The sequence below is a fragment of the Somniosus microcephalus genome, chromosome 27, assembly GCF_052327205.1.
Source record: "Somniosus microcephalus isolate GS21.2 chromosome 27, FLI_Smic_1.0, whole genome shotgun sequence".
Lineage (NCBI taxonomy): Eukaryota > Metazoa > Chordata > Chondrichthyes > Squaliformes > Somniosidae > Somniosus > Somniosus microcephalus.
Genome location: NC_141013.1, coordinates 8,307,060 through 8,325,769, shown reverse-complemented (window position 1 = coordinate 8,325,769; position 18,710 = coordinate 8,307,060). Strand labels below are relative to the sequence as shown.

Sequence of the window (18,710 nt, the reverse complement as noted above, 5' to 3'; positions counted from 1 at the left end):
TAACCACTATACTACTGTACCCCTTTAACTTAGTAAAAAGTCCCAAGACCCAGGATAATCTACCAGCAAAAATGAATGACAAAGCATGCAATCAAGGTCTTCTGCCCAAACTAGCATTTATGCCAAAAAAATCACTAGCAAAGGTAAAACCCGAATATACACACGCCTCATCTTTCTTTTAATCATACTTCATTAACATGCTTAGATGGGAGACTTAATTTAGGTGATGAGAATTTAATAGCATATTCACACTGCTGGTACTGGTGTGACGCCAGCAGTTTACAGTCATGTATTTCGACTCTCCTTTCAACACACATTGCCTTGAGGGATGAAGAGTGCCAGTACCACAACTCCACTCACGTTCACAGATGCAGGCAAGATGGCTGGGGTCTGGTGCTTACAGGTTATATTCACACTGTGGCACTGGTGCGAGATTCAGGTGCTCTAACTACAAGAACAAATCCCGAGATTGCTGCTTATTTGTTGTGTTAATGCTACCTTTCTAAGGGCACTCCCAAGAGATTTTTAGTTTAAAAATACTCAGGAGTTTTACAAAAGGTGAAGGCAATGCAGTTTGCTTATTGAAAAAATATTGCTATATTTATGAATGCCATTAAAAGATCACCTTTGCCTCAAGAGATCTAAATCTTTCTGTCTAGTTCACGGGGAAGAAAGCAAGGATACGTCTCTTTAGACCACTGCTGTGTACAAATAAAAGCTTAAATAAAAGTGACAAATAACACCATTAGGCTTAGTTTTAGGTCATTATCTCATTTAATTTAATATTTAAATCAATGTTCTCATTTCATTTAATATACCCCATTGCATACAACAAGCATTAAAGTATATCAGCACCATGATACTCTCCTCAAGTATAACAATAGAATTAGCTGGCTAGGGATATTACAGCTATTCTTAATTGGTCGCAGCCAGTAATAGTTTTCCACTCTAAAATTAATATAAGCAATTTTAAATAACTCTTATGATTAATAAGCTCGAAAATTAAAAAGAGTCTAAAGCAATTACAGAGTACTTTTGGTCAAGACCTCATTAGGAGAAGTAGCAAGGATATAGCATTAGAATATATAAAAGACAGATTTTAGGTTATTTTGCTGAAGACAAATATACATCCTCAAAAACTGCACCAACATTTCAAGAATAGGTCATTGTTAAAGAGATGCCCACCTACATTTGCATGTTAATTATTTCATCCCAACGGTGATGAGGGTCAGAGGAAAATTGCGCCAATATAAAAGCCGTCAGTCGAACGTTTGCTCTGGCTTCAACAAAGCACGCAAGTAACTTAAACCGTTAAAAAAAGGTGTTAAACAAGTTTATTGGTTCAACTACATCACAAATTAAGTACCTTGTTAATTAATCCCCTCTTCAATAGTAGGAGAGAAACTCATGTGCTAGGAGTTCATTGACACAGGCATGTACGTGAATGAAAGACAGATTTCACAGTTGGCCTAATCCTTTTTTTATTGATTATATGCTTAGATTTTGTGCAGAAGTGCCTGAATGCCTTGGCTGGTGAGCGAGCACATTAGCACATTTATGAAGTCCATGTTGCAAAGGAAAAATTAATATTAGCAACTGGTGCAATCTGCCTGGGTCTAAGTTGATTGAAATGAATTGAAATTCTTGTCAAACTCATTTGAACACAGGAGCACTACATGGACAATTAGTTCCTCCATATGAATACTGAACAAACACCGGCCTGGCAACTGCTTTAAGACAGTTTACCTACTGTGTCGAGTAGGAAAATAACCAAAAGCAGTCTCTATGAAATATTTAACTTCCCAGTTATCACAGGGGTTCGACCAACTAAACAAGACAATAATCAATTCCTTGGGTCCCTTGAATCAATTCTTAAAATGATTAAAGCATCCGTTTCGGTATGAATTTGTTTACGCGATCAGCATCCCCCCTAATTGCAGTTGTTTATCTCCTAGTATCCCCGAGGCCATAATCTCCATCTCACTAATACTTAACACTCAATTCACATCTAAAGCTCCTTCTAATTCTCAACAGGTTTTTTTTGAGGGGGTGGGCTCTTAAAATTATTGAAGCCAAGAAACCAAATAGGCACAGTCCCTTTGTCAGAAATATTTTCTTATCTACTAGCAGCTGGGCACAATCATCACTAGGGGATGGTGACAACAAAGGTGCTAAAAGGCTTTTTCACAATGATTACTGCTCCATTGGGGATTTAGGGGAGAAAAGACAGAAAAAGAGAGAGAATCAGACAGAAAGTGAAAGGTAAAACAAGAGAAAGCTTTGATGGAGGTAAATTTATACTATTGAGCTTGGGCAGCTGGCTAAGGCAAGTAACTGCAGGCACTTTTACATTATATGAATCCAGCCGGCCGCAGATATGCTCTCTGTCAGCTGTACTCATATTCTGTAAACGAGCCCAGCTCCCGTATCCCAATGGCATCATAGACCTATAAAAAGGCGGATGTACCATTCTGCTATTGGGTTAAGGGAGACACTTTTAGTGAGGGTGGAGGACTATCACTCCATGTGTTTGCCATTCTGTAAGGCTTTGTATAAAAATGGCCTCAGTGCTTTTATGGTGCTCGGTCCCTAGTCTGAGTGTAGAAGTGGGAGTGGTGTGGTATATATATAAAAAAATGTGCCTTAGCCCATTACGAGAAATTAAAATCAGGATCTCTCCAGGTTTTCGACAATTTTAATTTCAGGAATTCTGGATAAACATGCAATAAAAGAAATATAATTTATTTACCTGAAACCTAGAAGAAATTTAAAAAGCCCCCCCGCCCCACCCAAGTGCAATACTTTTATATTCATATTTCTTAATTGTCTGATTCACCCTAAGCTGAAACAAATTACGTATCAAAAAGGGGGGGGGGGGGGGGGGGGAGGGGGAAATCAACTTTAGGAAGTTTTACCATTTTTAGATCACAAGGTCTAATGTGACACAAAATAAGGCACAATGGCCTAGAAATTCAGTGGGCTGCGCCACCAGTTAGCGCCCAAAGAGGGCACTCAGTGGCTTTAGCGCCACTGGCCACACCTCCCGCGATATTTAGCGGGGCGCTAATGGCGGCGTTAGCCTGTAGCGCTGCGCCGCCACCGATGACGTCATCGGTATGCGCAGCGCCCCGATCACCATATTTGGTCGCGCCCGCCTCTTTAACGCCGGTCGCAAATCGCGACCGGTTCACAGGGCCTACCTGTGGCGGTAGTGGTGCTAATTAAGGTGGAGGTGCGGGGCGGCCGCCTGCCAGCACCTCCGTCCCCGCGGCATTGCCGGCTGTTTCCCAAGAGCCCGGCACTTCTCCTTGGTGCCGGGCTCATTTGCCGGCACTCGCAAGCGGGGATCGCGCTGTTGCAGGCACCTCCCCCTTAACAGTGGGAGGAAGGCCTGCAGTACCGCAGCGTGCCGTTCCGCAGCGTGTGGCGCTGCGGCACGTTGCGCTGCGATAATCAGTTTCAGCGCCCCAAGCGGGACGCGGGGAGCCTCGAGTAGCGGCCCGCTTCCGTTTGGGGCGCTGAAACTGACTATCGGGATGGCGCAAGTGGCTCCGCTCGCAGCGGTAATTCCGGCGCCCAGGCGAGCTTGGCGCCCCAAACGGCGCCCAACTGAATTTCTAGGCCAATATGTTTTTAATAACTCAATTTAAAAAGAGATTGAAAACATATGCAAGAGAGTATTTAATAAAAATGACACCATATTTGAAAAATGAAGTGTTGCCATATTTCTTAACAAATTCATCCCCAAATGATTGTCAAGTCTTAAAAGGTCACGGCCGCAAGCCTGCATGCTAGGTTTAGGAGGCAGTGACTACTTATTTAGTAACCACTCTGCCAAAAATGATAATGTGCAGATTACAATCCTCAATTACACAGAAGTTATAGTTTAAGGTTACTTTAATAAACCTAAGGTCTTTCTGTGGCTAATCCTGATCTTACCGGACATCCACAGTCATACTTTTCAGCAGAAGTTACTGGATTGCAATCAGAAGCAGAATCCTTGCCTAATTTTTCCAGCCTAGTCCAGAGTTTGCAGAGACCAACTGCTGTACCATGGCTGCTGCTCTACTGGGATCAGCTAACTGAGCACAGACCAGGAATCAAACCTGGGGAATTCTGATCTGTATGGCTTTGTACTACATTGGGAAGTGCCTTTGCCCAGTAAGGCATTGGGGTAGTCTACCCTAAATTAGTTCGATACAATGTTGTCATCTCAGTAAAAACAAATTCAATGATGTATTGGTGATTCAGTAAGTGGAACGATAGCGCATTGGATTTTCTAACTCAAATCACACTCATCCAGAGACCCCAAGCTGGAATTCAAGCTTAGCAATAAGAGTTACTGCTATGGGATTCCTATCTGTTATACTAAACTTAGAGTCCAAGTTGGAAATTCTCGTATAGTTATATTGGCTTTGCTGCAATATATGCAAATTGCATGGCACATGTTGATTAGGCAATGGTATAATGAAGTGCATGGGAATGCATAATGTATTCTGTGGCAAGAAATTTGCAGTCCAAATTGACTTGCAGTTATACTGCAGATAATGACCAAATCCCTGCTCTGGTCTTGACAATTATAGGAGCTTAAATGGTTCTACTGCAGTATGGGAAACAGATTTGAGAGACACTGTGGTTTCAAAAATGCTGTATAAACAAGGCAAAAGAAGGTTCTCTGAACTTCAACTTACAATTTTTTTTAATAGCGTATTTCACAACCTCAAGATGTTCCAAAGCACTTCACAGCCAATTATTGGGCCAGAAATTGGTGAACGGGGCTTGCAGCCCCGTATTTGCACTTACCCCGCGCTCCTGCCGATCTCCTCCAGGGACGCCTGGACTTGCTGAAACAGAAAGAAGAATCCCGGGCAGCGTATGACGTCACGCCGCCCAGGAGTGCAGCCAGCGCGAAGCCTGGAGCGTGCAGTGCAAGTGAGACAAGCCCCTTAAGGTCTCATTGTAGTAGGACACGCCCCCAATCTCTCCAAGCAGCTGCAGAGGACTTTGTAGTTACACAGCTGCAGGGAAAGTAAGTTATCTGCTATTTTATGAATGTTTTGTGAACTTTTATAAAATTTAAAAAACTTTTACATTATTTTGAAGAATCTGAAGTAGTTTTAAACAGAATTAAAGCAATTTAAAGACTTTTAAAAGCCCTAAAAGAATTTTTTTAATTCCATGTATTTATTTAGCAATGTCGTCGTCATACGTGTCTTCACACTGTTCCCTTTGGGGAACTGTATGAAGTGGTGGAAGGATTTATGGCCATGATTAACGCTCATTCCGTGACCGTAACCATCTTTGAACCAGCCATTAGGGCGGTTAGTCCTATGGCGGGAGGGTTTTACGGGCTCACACAAGCTATACAAGGAGGGGGGTCCACCCACACCCACGGACGCAACTATCCCACTGGATGTCAACCCAGAATTTAGAGCCGGAGCTCCAACTGCACTTGCCGGGACTGTCTGGAGCGGGGTTCGAAACCCTACCCTGATCTGGCCCAGCGGCGGGGATCGTACCGCTATGCCAAAGGCCCAATCCGATTAGCAACGTGAAATGGCTGGCATGAGCACAATTCACGGCATTAAAAGAACTCACAATTGAACTGATGATGACCTCAGCAATCTCCTCAAGGAGGTGGAGGCGCAGCGCCTGCTCATCATTGGTAATGAGAAGTCAAAGGCGCCGCAAAAAGGGCAGATGATAGCTTGGTCTTTCAAGTGGCAGCATAGGGCTCCAGTCACGGGGAGGGAAAAGGCGCAGGAAACGTATGGGTGTCACCTTTTGTGCGGAGTGGGCCTTTTGCGCGGAGTGGGCCTTTTGCGTAGCAGTAAGCATCCCCGCCGCTGGGCCAGAAGGAGTAGGGTTTCGAACCCCACTCCAGACAGTCCCTGCAAGTGGAGTCGGAGCTCCAACTATAAATTCTGGGTGGACATCCAGCGGGATACTTGCGTCCGTGGGTGTGGGTGCCCCCCCCCCCTCAGATGGGCTGTGGGAGCCCGTAAAACCCTCACGCCATAGGACTAACCACCCTAATGGCTGGTTCAAAGATGGTTACGGTCACGGAATGAGCGTTAATCACGGCCATAAATCCTTCCACCACTTCATACAGTTCCCCAAAGGGAACAGTGTGAGGATACGTACGACAATGACCTCTTGCGCAATGCACCTCCTTGGACCCTCAGTCGCAGATGCGAGGGGGCAAGTCGTGCAATTGTTAAATTTTTCATTTTATTGACATGTAAAATGTTGGCCCAGTAATTCCCTTCCAAATGCGCGAGTACGGTCGGGGTACTTACGCATCTGGCCGGATGAAATGCCGGTTTTCAGCATGCACAGTGCATGTGGGGAAAACCGGCATTTCCTGTCCTCTGAACGAAGGGGTTCAGAGGCAGAACGCGTGCGACTGCACAGGCAGCGCGTGCGCAGTATAATTCGCCGCTTTCATTAATGCTTTCAGTGAGGTCAAGTCATTACAACTTACACATGAAAAAAGCATGGGTACAGTTGCTCCAGAGGCTGCGGAGGAAGAGATTTCTTATCGTGGAGCTTCTGAAAGTATGTATGTCTGTATATATTCCTTTGCGTGTTATGTATATATTCCTTTACTTATGTGTATGAATGTATTATTTAATTATGACTTTCAGAGTAAGTAACTTATTGGAAAATCATAATTAAAAACATACATTCATACACATTAGTAAAGGAATATAAAACATACATACATATACGTAAAGGAATATATGTGGACATACATACATAACTCATTCTCACATTCCATTCACACAGCCACAATTGCTCCTTCTACCTACCGTTCTGAAAACCCTTTAAAAAAAAAAAAAAAATTTAAACTTTAAAACTTACTTAAAATTGCTTAAAATAACTTCCCTCCCTTTCCCAAACAAAAATATTGCATTTCAGAAGCTCCATGATAAAATATATCTTCCTCCGCAGCCAATGAACAACTTTACACTTGCTTTTTTCAAGTGTAACTTGTAAGGACTTACCCTCACTGAATCCATCATTGAAATCTACAAAGTTCACTGCGCAAGCGCTGCCTGTGCAGTCGCACGCGCTGTGAATAGACCTCGGGTCTGGAAATGCCGGCGTTCCCCGCATGCGCTGTTCCTGCTGAACGCCGGCATTTCCAATGGCCAGATGCGTGAGTACCCCGACCGTACTCACGCCTTTGGCCGCGAATTTCTGGCCCATGATCTTTGAAGTGTAATCAGTGTAAGGAAACATCAGCAGCCAATTTGCACACAGCAAGGTCCTGCAAACAGCAAGGAGATAAATGACGAGGCAATCTGTCTTTTTGTAATGTTGATTGAGGGATAAATATTGATCAGGACACTGGGAGAACTCCCCTGCTGGTCTTCAAATAGTATCATGGGATATTTTACATTCACCTGAGAGGGCAGACAGGGCCTCGGTTTAACATCTCTTCTGAAAGACAGCACTTTCAACTGTACAGCTCTTCTGCAGTACTGCACTCAAGTGTCAGCCCTAGATAATAGAAACATAGAAACATAGAGATAGGAACAGGAGTAGGCCATTCGGCCCTTCGAGCCTGCTCCGCCATTCAATGAGATCATGGCTGATCTTCGTCTGAGATCATAGCTGATCTTACCAGTTCAGTACCCCGTCCCCGCCTTTTCTCCGTAACCCTTAATCCCCTTAGCCTTCAGAAATATATCCAATTCTCTCTTGAAAATATTTATTGAATTAGCCTTCACAGCCCTCTGTGGCAGGGAATTCCACAGGCTCACCACTCTTTGAGTGAAGAAATTCTTCCTCATCTCTGTTTTAAATGATTTGCCCGCTATTTTTAGACTGTGGCCCCTGGTTCTGTGCTCCCCTGCCATTGGAAACATTCTCTCTGAATTCAGCCTGTCCAGGCCTGCCATAATTTTATATGTTTTGATGAGATCCCCTCTCAATCTTCTAAACTCCAGTGAGTACAAGCCCAAACTATTCAATCTCTCCTCGTAGGTCATTCCCGCCATTCCAGGTATCAGCCTGGTGAATCGCCGCTGCACTCTTTCCATGGCAAGAACATCCTTCCGCAGATGGGGCGACCAAAACTGTACACAATACTCCAGATGCGGTCTCACCAGCACCTTGTACAGCTGTAGTAAGGTATCCCTATTCCTATACTCGAACCCCCTTGATATGAAGGCCAACATACCATTTGCCTTCTTAATCGCCTGTTGCACCTGCATGCTCTCCTTCAGTGACTGGTGCACAAGGACACCCAGGTCCCTCTGCACTTCCCCATCTCCCAATCTATTGCCATTTAGATAATAATCTACCCTCCTGTTTTTACCCCCAAAGTGGATAACCTCGCATTTATCCACATTATAGTGCATCTGCCACGTATCTGCCCATTCCCCCAACCTGTCCAAATCGCACTGTAGCCTCCTGACATCCTCATCAGAGCCCACCCCTCCTCCTAGTTTAGTGTCGTCAGCGAATTTGGAAATATTGCATCCAATTCCCTGATCCAGATCATTTATATATATTGTGAACAGCTGGGGTCCCAGGACAGATCCTTGCGGCACCCCGCTGGTCACTGCCTGCCACTCCGAAAACGAGCCGTTTATTCCAACTCTCTGTTTTCTATCCGCCAGCCAGTTCTCTATCCACGTTAATACTTCGCCCCCAATTCCATGAGCCTTAATTTTGCATGATAATCTTTTGTGTGGAACCTTATCGAAGGCTTTCTGGAAGTCAAGGTACACCACATCCACTGGCTCTCCCCCATCTATTTTACCAGTTACTTCCTCAAAAAATTCCAGCAGATTAGTCAAACACGATTTACCCTTTGTAAATCCATGTTGACTCTGTCCGATCCTTTCCCCATTTGTCAAGTGCTCCGCTATTTTATCCTTAATAATGGACTCTAGCATTTTGCCCACAACCGATGTAAGGCTTACTGGTCTATAATTCCCTGCTTTCTCTCTACCCCCCTTTTTAAATATTGGGGTAACATTAGCTACCCTCCAATCCACGGGTACTGTTCCCGAGTCAATGGAGTTCCGGAAGATGATCCTTAGAGCATCTGCTATCTCCAGGGCCACCTCCTTAAGTACCCTAGGATGTAGTTTATCAGGCCCCGGGGATTTGTCGGCCTTCAGTCCCCTCAACTTACCCAACACCATATCCCTAGAGATACTAATTTCTGTCAGCTCCTCCCTCTCATTAGTCCCTATGTTTGCCGATATTCCTGGGAGGTTATTTGTGTCCTCCTTTGTGAATACAGAACCAAAGTATGAGTTTAATTGGTCTGCCATTTCCTTATTCTCCATTATATATTCTCCCGAATCGGACTGCAAGGGACCGACTTGGGATTTTACCAGTCTTTTCCTCCTGATATACCGATAAAAGCTTTTGCAGTCTGTCTTTATGTTTGCTGCAAGTTTACTTTCGTATTCTATTTTCCCCTTCCTGATTAATCCCTTTGTCCTCTTTTGCTGTATCCTGTACTGCCCCCAATCTTCCGGTCTGGTGCTTTTTTTTGCCAGTTGATATGCCCTTTTTTTTGATTTTATGCTGTCCCTAATTTCCCTCGTTATCCACGGTTGAGTCACCTTTTTAGGTTTATTTTTATGCCAAACCGGTATAAACATGTTCTGGAATTCTTCCATTCTATCTTTGAATGCTTGCCATTGTCTCTCCACTGTCAATCCCCCCAGAAACACCACCCAATCAATCTTACCCAATTCCCGTCTCATACCCTCGTAATTCCCTTTATTTAAGTTCTGGACCTTAGTCTCTGATTCAATTTCCTCACTCTCCATCTCGACTGAGAGCTCGATCATATTATGATCGCTCTGACCCAAGGGGCCTCGTACAAGAAGATTGCTGATAAGTCCCTTCTCATTGCACAATACCCAGTCTAAAATGGCCTGATCTCGAGTCGGCTCGACATATTGGTCCAGATAACCGTCCCGAAAACATTCCAGGAATTCCTCCTCCTCAGAATTTTTACTAATTTGGGTAGTCCAATCAATATGTAAATTAAAGTCACCCATGATGACAGCTGTGCTCTTATCGCACGCTTCTCTAATTTCCCTTTTTATGCCTTCCCTCACCTCCATATTACTATTTGGAGGCCTATATATCACACCCACTAACGTTTTCCTCCCCTTGCTATTTCTCATTTCTACCCATACAGATTCCGTTTCATCCGAGTTAATATCCTTCCTTTCCATTGCATTAATCCCCTCCTTTACCAGCAATGCTACCCCACCTCCCCTACCTTTTTGCCGATCCTTCCTAAATATTGTATATCCCTGGATGTTAAGTTCCCAGCCTTGCCCACCCTGCAGCCACGTTTCTGTAATCCCAATCAAATCATACTTGTTTACCTCTATTTCCACAACTAATTCATCCACCTTGTTCCTAATGCTTCTAGCATTAAGATACAAAGCCTTCAGGCTTGCTTTTTTCACACTCTCATTATGAATTAGTTTGGCCCTTTGTGTTTCTCTCCTTTGCTTATTGCTTCTCACCTTTCTACCATCTATTTCTGACTTCATATGACTTCCCTCTTTTCCACTACCTAGGTTCCCATCCCCCTGCCAAATTAGTTTAAATCCTCCCGAACCGCCCTAGAAAATATTACCCCGAGGACATCGGCTCCCTCACAGTTCAGGTGTAGACCGTCCCCTTGGTACAGGTCACTCCTCCCCAAGAACTGGTTCCAATGCCTCAAGAATTTAAATCCCTCTCCCTTGCACCACTGCTCAAGCCACGTATTTAGCTTATCTATCTTACTCTCTCTAAACTTATTAGCTCGTGGCACTGGTAGCAATCCAGAGATTACTACCTTTGAGGTCCTACTTTTCAATTTAGCTCCTAACTCCCTAAATTCAGCTTGTAGGACCTCCTCCCTCTTTTTACCTACATCGTTGGTACCTACATGTACCACGACAACTGGCTGATCCCCCTCCCCCTTAAGTCCTGAAGTGGGCCTTGAACCCACAACCTTCTGACACAAGAGTACTACCACTGAGTCAAAAATGGTTATATTGAAGGAAGATCCCAGGTCTGATCATTGGTCTGTGCTGTATCAGTTAAAATCAGGTTGTGTAATAGTGGGGTTATTACCATTGGTCTTAGTGTCATCAGGCTAAGGAGAAGGAGAGAGAGAAAAAGCAAAATCAGCCAGGGTTTATGTGCCTGATCCTTGTCCAGTGACCTTGTGCTGGTAAGTGTACCTGTGGTTAGGACATGATCAGACTCAGCTGTGATGGTTTCATGGTCCAACAGCCTGCCAAGGCTCATTGTCTAGGTTGATCCATGAGGAAGTACTGCATCCTATGCCTGTGGAACATCACCTGAGCATGAACCATTACTTTCAGGAGAGGAAGGGGAGAAAACTGGGGAAAAACACGCTGCTAAAGTTGAGCCAGGATCCTAAAAAGCTACAGTGGCATACAAGTGTACAAATGCACAATGTGTTCATCTGAAATTCCTCCAGTGAAGATGTCAATTAATAAATGAATTAATAAATATTTCTGTTAAAATAGCAGAAAGAGTAATTTCAGATGACTTAAGCATGCATCCATTAAACCTCACTGTGCAATTTCCAACCTCACTAGAATAGTACTTACTACTGCACAGTCCAAGATGAGTTGTATGTGCAGACAAAAATTCAGAAATCATTACATAAACCTGTACTGTGACTGAATAGGATGTTCCCATTCATATATAACAGCACTATCTGCACAAAATCTTTATGTCTGTGGTTGTATTAATGCAAGGTAATCATTTTAAGATGTATAATCTCCTGCCATTTTAATCCACTGGTCTATAATATGATAACGATCCAACCTCAAAGATTACATTTTCAAGAAACAATGCTTCTGACAGGGATTGAGAATAAACAGAATGCTGGGCAGCTCTGATTTATAGCGATCTTGAGAAACAGTCCCTGTAGGTTAAACACAAGGGATCCTGTCTCTTTTTAAAAAAGACAAAGTCCAGAGTTGTTTAAGCCTCAAGGCAATAAACTAATGCCAATTACTGGAGCCAAGGGATTATGGTTATGGTAAAGATTGGGTTTAGGTTTAAATCACCTATAGGGGGAAAAAATGGTGCAAGATACTTGACAAAAATGAAGTGTCCAGACTGGGGCTAAGGGGAAGGGTACTTTGCTGCCTTTAGATTTAGATAAGTAGGCATCAAAAGCCAGTGTTGGATAAAGTTTTGAAGTTAATTGCTACTTGGCATACAGAACTGAAAGGAAGATTGCTGGCATCACTTTCTAATGGTGCTCATCAACATATACTCAATTGGCATAAAATGCATGGGAAAATGACATTATCTGCTTGCATGTGAAGAAAATTTGATGCTCTTTCCTTTGGAGAGTATAACAATCACCATTTAAAAAAAACTTTATAAATTTACTCCATTTATGAAAATCTGATTCTGTTGCCCAGGTATAGCATTCTAACATTATTCCGATGGTGATCTGAATGTTTGGAAGCAGATGAACAACACTATAATAAACATTTCTCCCTCTTTTCCTTACCTAATCGGTTGTACAGTGCCCTTTCCGCCTCCTGGACTTGGGTTCAAGTTCAGAAATCAGAATCCTGCTCCCACTGGAGATGAGTTCACAGAACATAAACAGCTATCTGATTCATCACTAGCTGGGACTGAGACCATGAAAACAGATACAAACCATACACACAATATTGGGGTTTGGTGCTCTCAGTTCATGGAATCATAGAATTTTACAGCACGGGAGGCCATTCAGCTCCTCGCACCCATGTCAACTCTCTGAAAGAGCAAACCACTTGGTATCATTCCCCTGCCCTTTCCGCATACCGTTTAAATGTTTCCTTTTCAAATATTTATCCACCTCCCCATCGCCTAACTGTGATATTCTCCATTCCTCCTCAGCCCACTTATGCTGTCCATGAAGTCCAGCACATGCTCCTTTGACCCCCTCCCTTGTCAGGTCCTTACCACCTAGCTTCACCTCCTCACCTGATGCTTGATGACACATCAATCTGTCTCTCATCCGGTACCGTCCCCACTGCCATTAAAGGCACTGTTATCACTCCCATCCTACCCCTGCCTCTCTCCAACTACTGTCTTATATCAAATCATTCCCTTCTTCTCCAAATTCCTGCATAAATCCAATAGGGAATTCAGGAGAAATTTCTTTACACAGAGAGGTAACCATGTGGAATTCGTTACCACAGGGAGTGGTTGAGGCGAATAGCTTAGATGCATTTAAGGGGAAGCTAGATAAGCACATGATGGAGAAAAGAATTGAAGAATATGCTGATAGGGTTAGAGGTAGAGGGGTGGGAGGAGGCTCCTGTGGAGCATAAACATCAGCACAGACCAGTTGGGCCAAATGGCCTGTTTTATAGAAACACAGAAACATAGGAGCAGGAGTAGGCCATTCGGCCCCTCGAGCCTGCTCCGCCATTCAATGTGATCATGGCTGATCATCCAAATTCAGTACCTTGTCCCTGCTTTCTCCCCATATCCCTTGATCCCTTTAGCCTCAAGAAATATATCCAACTCTTTCTTGAATATATTTAATGAACTGGCCTCCACCGCCCTCTGTGGCAGAGAATTCCACAGGTTCACCACTCTCTGGGTGAAGAAATTCCTCCTCATTTCAGTCCTAAATGACTTACCCCTTATCCTTAGATTATGACCCCTGGTTCTGGACTCCCCGGCCATCAGAAACATCCTTCCTGCATCTAGTCTGTCCAGACCTGACAGAATTTTCTGTGCTGTAGACTCTGTAATTGTATGTAAGAGAATGCCACAGTATATATAAACATATGGTTGTTTCCTGGCTACCACATGTTAGTGATATGGAACCTCACAGGATATCAGAGTCCAACATGGACCTTGCTGGATACCAGTTATTTTGTCCGATGAAAAACAAAAACAACCATCCTCCATATCATGTTTACAGATATTGAAAATAATAAAAGTAGATATCTATATAGTATTAAAAAGAGTTTGTGGCCACAACATTGCAATGGCATTGTGCTTGTAGGTGATGTTGAGGATCACATTTATGTGACCCATTAAGTAGTGAGGACTGACTAATGTTATGTGACTGTGCACTGTATTTACCATGCACAGCCCTTTTATTGCACTTCAGAGCTGTTTAGTCAAGCAAACTAAAGCAATGACCTCTTAATTGATGATTTTTACTGCTGCCCTGTAGCCATTCTGATATTCTTTGTAGTGAATTGCACTTTACATACCGTTTATGTTCTGGCCCTGTTCTTGATTCCAGTGCAAGGTGTGATCTTCCCTTTCTCAGCGTATCAGAAACAACATCGCTGTTATCCATCCTGTCCTCAGGGTAAGTAATTCCATTCTGCTGAAACCTTCCCATCACAATCCCGTGACCCCCGACAAACAAACCCCTTTCCTGTATAGGTCAACTAGCCCGTATCTGCATGTGCCACTGAAGACCTCAATGTAGCCACATCCCTTTGAGCAGCAAAATGGCCCTATCCCCACATCCCTCACAAAAGAGCAAGAAAGCCAACCATTTCCCCCATATAAAAGCATAAACAGCCTGCACCTTCACCCGCCACTGAAGACCTCATCTATCTATCTATATAATATAATAATAAAAGGATATGTCTATCTGTCTGTCTCTCTGGCCGGCTATACAATCAAAAGTTATAGAGCGTACCTACACATATGTTATATCAAAAGAAAGCTCATCATTAGGGGACTCTTGTAGGCGTATTTACTTTTTGCTCGGACAAAAATTGTGCCGACGGTCGGACAAAAATTGTGCTGACGGTATCCAAAAAATGGTCAAAATTCCTCTCATTATCCGCTCATTTGCATCGAGTGGGGGCGGGTTCATTGTGTGTGCGGGCGGGCCATCCTACAGTTGAGTGACGTGATGATTGACCAATCCTACAGTTCAGTGACCTGATGGTTGACCAATCGGTGCATGTGTGGGCGGGCCTTACCATTCTGAACCGAGGTGAGTCGCCGCCATCTTGATTCCAAACCTTTCATTTCTTTTTCCCGCTTTCTGCGTCTTTAAAAAAAAAGTTGCTTTTAAAACACATATTGTTTTTAAAAAAAGTTAATTACTTTCTAAATCTTTTATCTAATCTCATTAATTTTCCTACCTTTCCCCATTTTTGCAGGTAGGCCTTGAAGCCTGGGCGTCTGTTACCAGCCATGCTGGACTCTAGGCAATTGTTTTGTGGCAAGCTCCTCTCACCCCTCCCCCCGCACCCGCTGGGCCCGATTCCGAACCAGCGGCCAGCCATCTTGGTAAAGGCTGGCTGGGCTCACTGCAACCTCCTCGCGCTAAATTCACGCTCGCGCTGCACGGCGCACCTCCACACAGAGCGCGGCCAGAGGGAAGCGAGCAGGTTAGCCGGGGGGGGGGGGGCTCGGGAGGGGAGGGGGAGCAGAGTGCGTTACCCCGGCAACCGGGCTCGCCAGCCGCAATCGGCCATCTCAAGCCGCTCAGGCCCGGTCCTGGAGATCGGGAGGCGGAGAGGGGAGGAGGGTTACCAAGGCAACCGGGCCCAGCCAGCCGCAATCGGCCGTCTCAAGCCGCATCAGGCCCGGCCTCCAGAGGGCGGGGCTCGGGCTGACCGGGGCGCTGCGCTCGGCATGTCAGTGCGTGGGGTGGCACGGAGCTCAGTGGAGCCATCGCCGGCAGAGGGTCTGCTGGCTCCCCCCCTCCCTTTCTCCCCCCCTTTCCTTCCCCCCCCTCCCCTCCTCCCTCCTTTCCCTCCCCCCCTCCCCTCCTCCCTCCTTTCCCTCCCCCCCCTCCCCTCTTTCCCTTCCCCCCCCACCCGCTGGGCCCGATTCCGAACCAGCCATCTTGGTAAAGGCTGGCTGGGCTCACTGCAACCTCCTCGCGCTAAATTCGCGCTCGCGCTGCACGGCGCACCTCCACACAGAGCGCGGCCAGAGGGAAGCGAGCAGGTTAGCCGGGGGGGGGGGGGGGGGGGCTCGGGAGGGGAGGGGGAGCAGAGAGCGTTACCCCGGCAACCGGGCTCGCCAGCCGCAATCGGCCGTCTCAAGCGGCCCGGTCCCGGAGATCGGGAGGCGGAGAGGGGAGGAGGGTTACCAAGGCAACCGGGCCCGGCCAACCGCAATCGGCCGTCTCAAGCCGCATCAGGCCCGGCCTCCAGAGGGCGGGGCTCGGGCTGACCGGGGCGCTGCGCTCGGCATGTCAGTGCGTGGGGTGGCACGGAGCTCAGCGGAGCCATCGCCGGCAGAGGGTCTGCTGGCTCCCCCCTCCCTTTCTCCCCCCCTCCCCGCCCCCTTTCCTTCCCCCCCTCCCCTCCTTTCCTCCCCTCCCTCCTTTCCCTTCCCTCCCCCCATTCCCCCTTTCCCCTCCCCCCATTCCCCCTCCCCCCCCACCCCCCTTTCCCCTTCCCTCCCCCCCTTCCCTCCCCCACACCCCTCCCCCCCTCTTCCCCCCCTTCCCTCCCCCCCTCTCCCCCCCTTCCCTCCCCCCCACCCCACTCCCCTCCCCCCCTCTCCTCCCCTCCACTCCCCCCCAGTCGCTCTCTCTCTCCCCCCCAGTCGCTCCCCCCTTCCCCCCAGTCGCTCTCTCTCTTCCCCCCAGTCGCTCTCTCTCTTCCCCCCCAGTCGCTCTCTCTCTTCCCCCCCAGTCGCTCTCTCTCTTCCCCCCCAGTCGCTCTCTCTCTTCCCCCCAGTCGCTCTCTCTCTTCCCCCCCAGTCGCTCTCTCTCTTCCCCCCCAGTCGCTCTCTCTCTTCCCCCCCAGTCGCTCTCTCTCTTCCCCCCAGTCGCTCTCTCTCTTCCCCCCCAGTCGCTCTCTCTCTTCCCCCCCAGTCGCTCTCTCTCTTCCCCCCCAGTCGCTCTCTCTCTTCCCCCCCAGTCGCTCTCTCTCTTCCCCCCCCAGTCGCTCTCTCTCTTCCCCCCCAGTCGCTCTCTCTCTTCCCCCCCAGTCGCTCTCTCTCTTCCCCCCCAGTCGCTCTCTCTCTTCCCCCCCAGTCGCTCTCTCTCTTCCCCCCCAGTCGCTCTCTCTCTTCCCCCCCAGTCGCTCTCTCTCTTCGCCCCCAGTCGCTCTCTCTCTTCCCCCCCAGTCGCTCTCTCTCTTCCCCCCAGTCGCTCTCTCTCTTCCCCCCCAGTCGCTCTCTCTCTCTCTTCCAACAACAACATGCCCTCAAAAGACCCTCGGCACCGCCGGGCACTTCAGCTAGTACCTTAAATAAACAAGTAACATTACAGTAACCACTTCTGTGTTTTGGTATTGTTTTTGCTACTTCCATGGCTAGCTTTGAAAATTAATCACCTCAGTGCTCACTTTATGAAAGATGAAATACAATTTTACTAATAAATATGTTGATGTGTTTGTGTAATTTATGTTCGCAAATGGGTCCCTATCTTAGTGTTAGTATGATTAAAGCTAATCATTAGTACTCTCAGCACACTAGGGATGAAGCCATTTCAGGTGTGCAAGAAGTAATTTTGTGTCATTTTATTTTATATATATATATATATATATATAAAAAAACAGAGCAGAGTGGAAGATTAAAATGTGAGCCTAAGGGAGGTTTGTTGAGACAAAAGTGTAATTTTTTCAAATTGAATTCAGTATTTCTGTACCCAGTCACCTAAAAATTAAATGATTACCAATTATTCACTTACAGCCAACAATGTTAAAACACAATGGGGGAGAAATTCGGTGGAGCCGCAAACGGGGCGCCAAGCTCGCCTGGGCACTGGAATTAGCGCAGCGATCGGAGCAGTTGCGACCGCCGGAAATTCAGCTTGAACGCCCCAAGAGGGACACGGGGTGAGGCTCGAGGCGCTGCGCGTCCCTCTTAGGGCGCTGAAACGGAATATCACAGCGCAACGTGCCGCAGCGCCACACGCTGCGGCACGGCGCGCTGCGGTACTGCCGGCCTTCCTCCCATTCTTAAGGGGGAGGGGCCGGCACCAGCGCGATCGGAGATCGCGAGTGCCGGCAAAAGAGCCCGGCACCGAGGAGAAGTGCCGGGCTCTCAGAAAACAGCCGGCAATGCCGCAGGGGGAGATCAGGAGGCCGGGGACGGAGGTGCTGGCAGGCGGCTGCCGAAAAAAATGGCCGCCCCGCACCTCCACCTTAATTTGTGCCACTGTCGCCACAGGTAGGCCCCGTGAACTGGGTGCGATTTGTGAACGGTGCTAAGAGGCGGGCGCTACCGAATATCGAGATCGGGGCGGTAGCGGGGCGCTGCGCACACCGATGACGTCATCGGTGGCGGTGCAGCGCAACAGGCTAACGCCGCCATTAGCGCCCCAGCTAAATATCGCGGGAGGCGTGGCCAGTGGCGCTAAAGCCACTGAGTGCCCTCTTTAGGTGCTAACTGGTGGCGCAGCCCACCGAATTTCTAGGCCAATGACTCTTTTTCATTAAAAGTTTGTATGTTTGGGAGGAACTGAGTGGTGGAAGTAGGTTAGACACTGTCCTTTCAACTCTGGGACCTAGGTTCAAATCCAGCTTAGACTAGGGTTGTAAACTCTGGTTGAACGTATTCCAGGAGGTCTCATCACACAACGCCATGGCCCTGCTCGCCCCACTGATCACCTGATAATGCCGGCTCTTTGATAGAGCAATCCAATTCGTCCCCCTGCTCTTTCCCCATCGCACTATTTTTTTTCCCTTCAAGTATTTATCCAATTTGAAAGTACTATTGAATCTTCTTCCACCACCCTTTTAGGC

General features: G+C 46.7%; 1 protein-coding gene across 18 annotated transcripts in view; it reads right to left on the bottom strand.

The window, feature by feature from the left end:
- Positions 1-18,710, bottom strand: part of map2k5 (mitogen-activated protein kinase kinase 5) — a 284,907-nt gene that overhangs the window by 18,046 nt on the left and 248,151 nt on the right. Inside the window, exon 25 of one of the 18 annotated variants that reach the window (XR_015073772.1) lies at positions 13,665-13,772. The exons of 16 other annotated variants lie outside the window; for them this stretch is intronic. Coding sequence is in view for 1 of the 2 variants with exons in the window: in XM_085968445.1 (XP_085824571.1) it covers positions 14,979-15,049 (71 nt within the window). In the remaining variant the exon portion in view is untranslated. Of the gene's footprint in view, positions 1-13,664; positions 13,773-14,978; positions 15,050-18,710 lie in introns of all 18 variants that reach the window. One more of the 18 variants, XM_085968445.1, reaches the window with a different exon arrangement.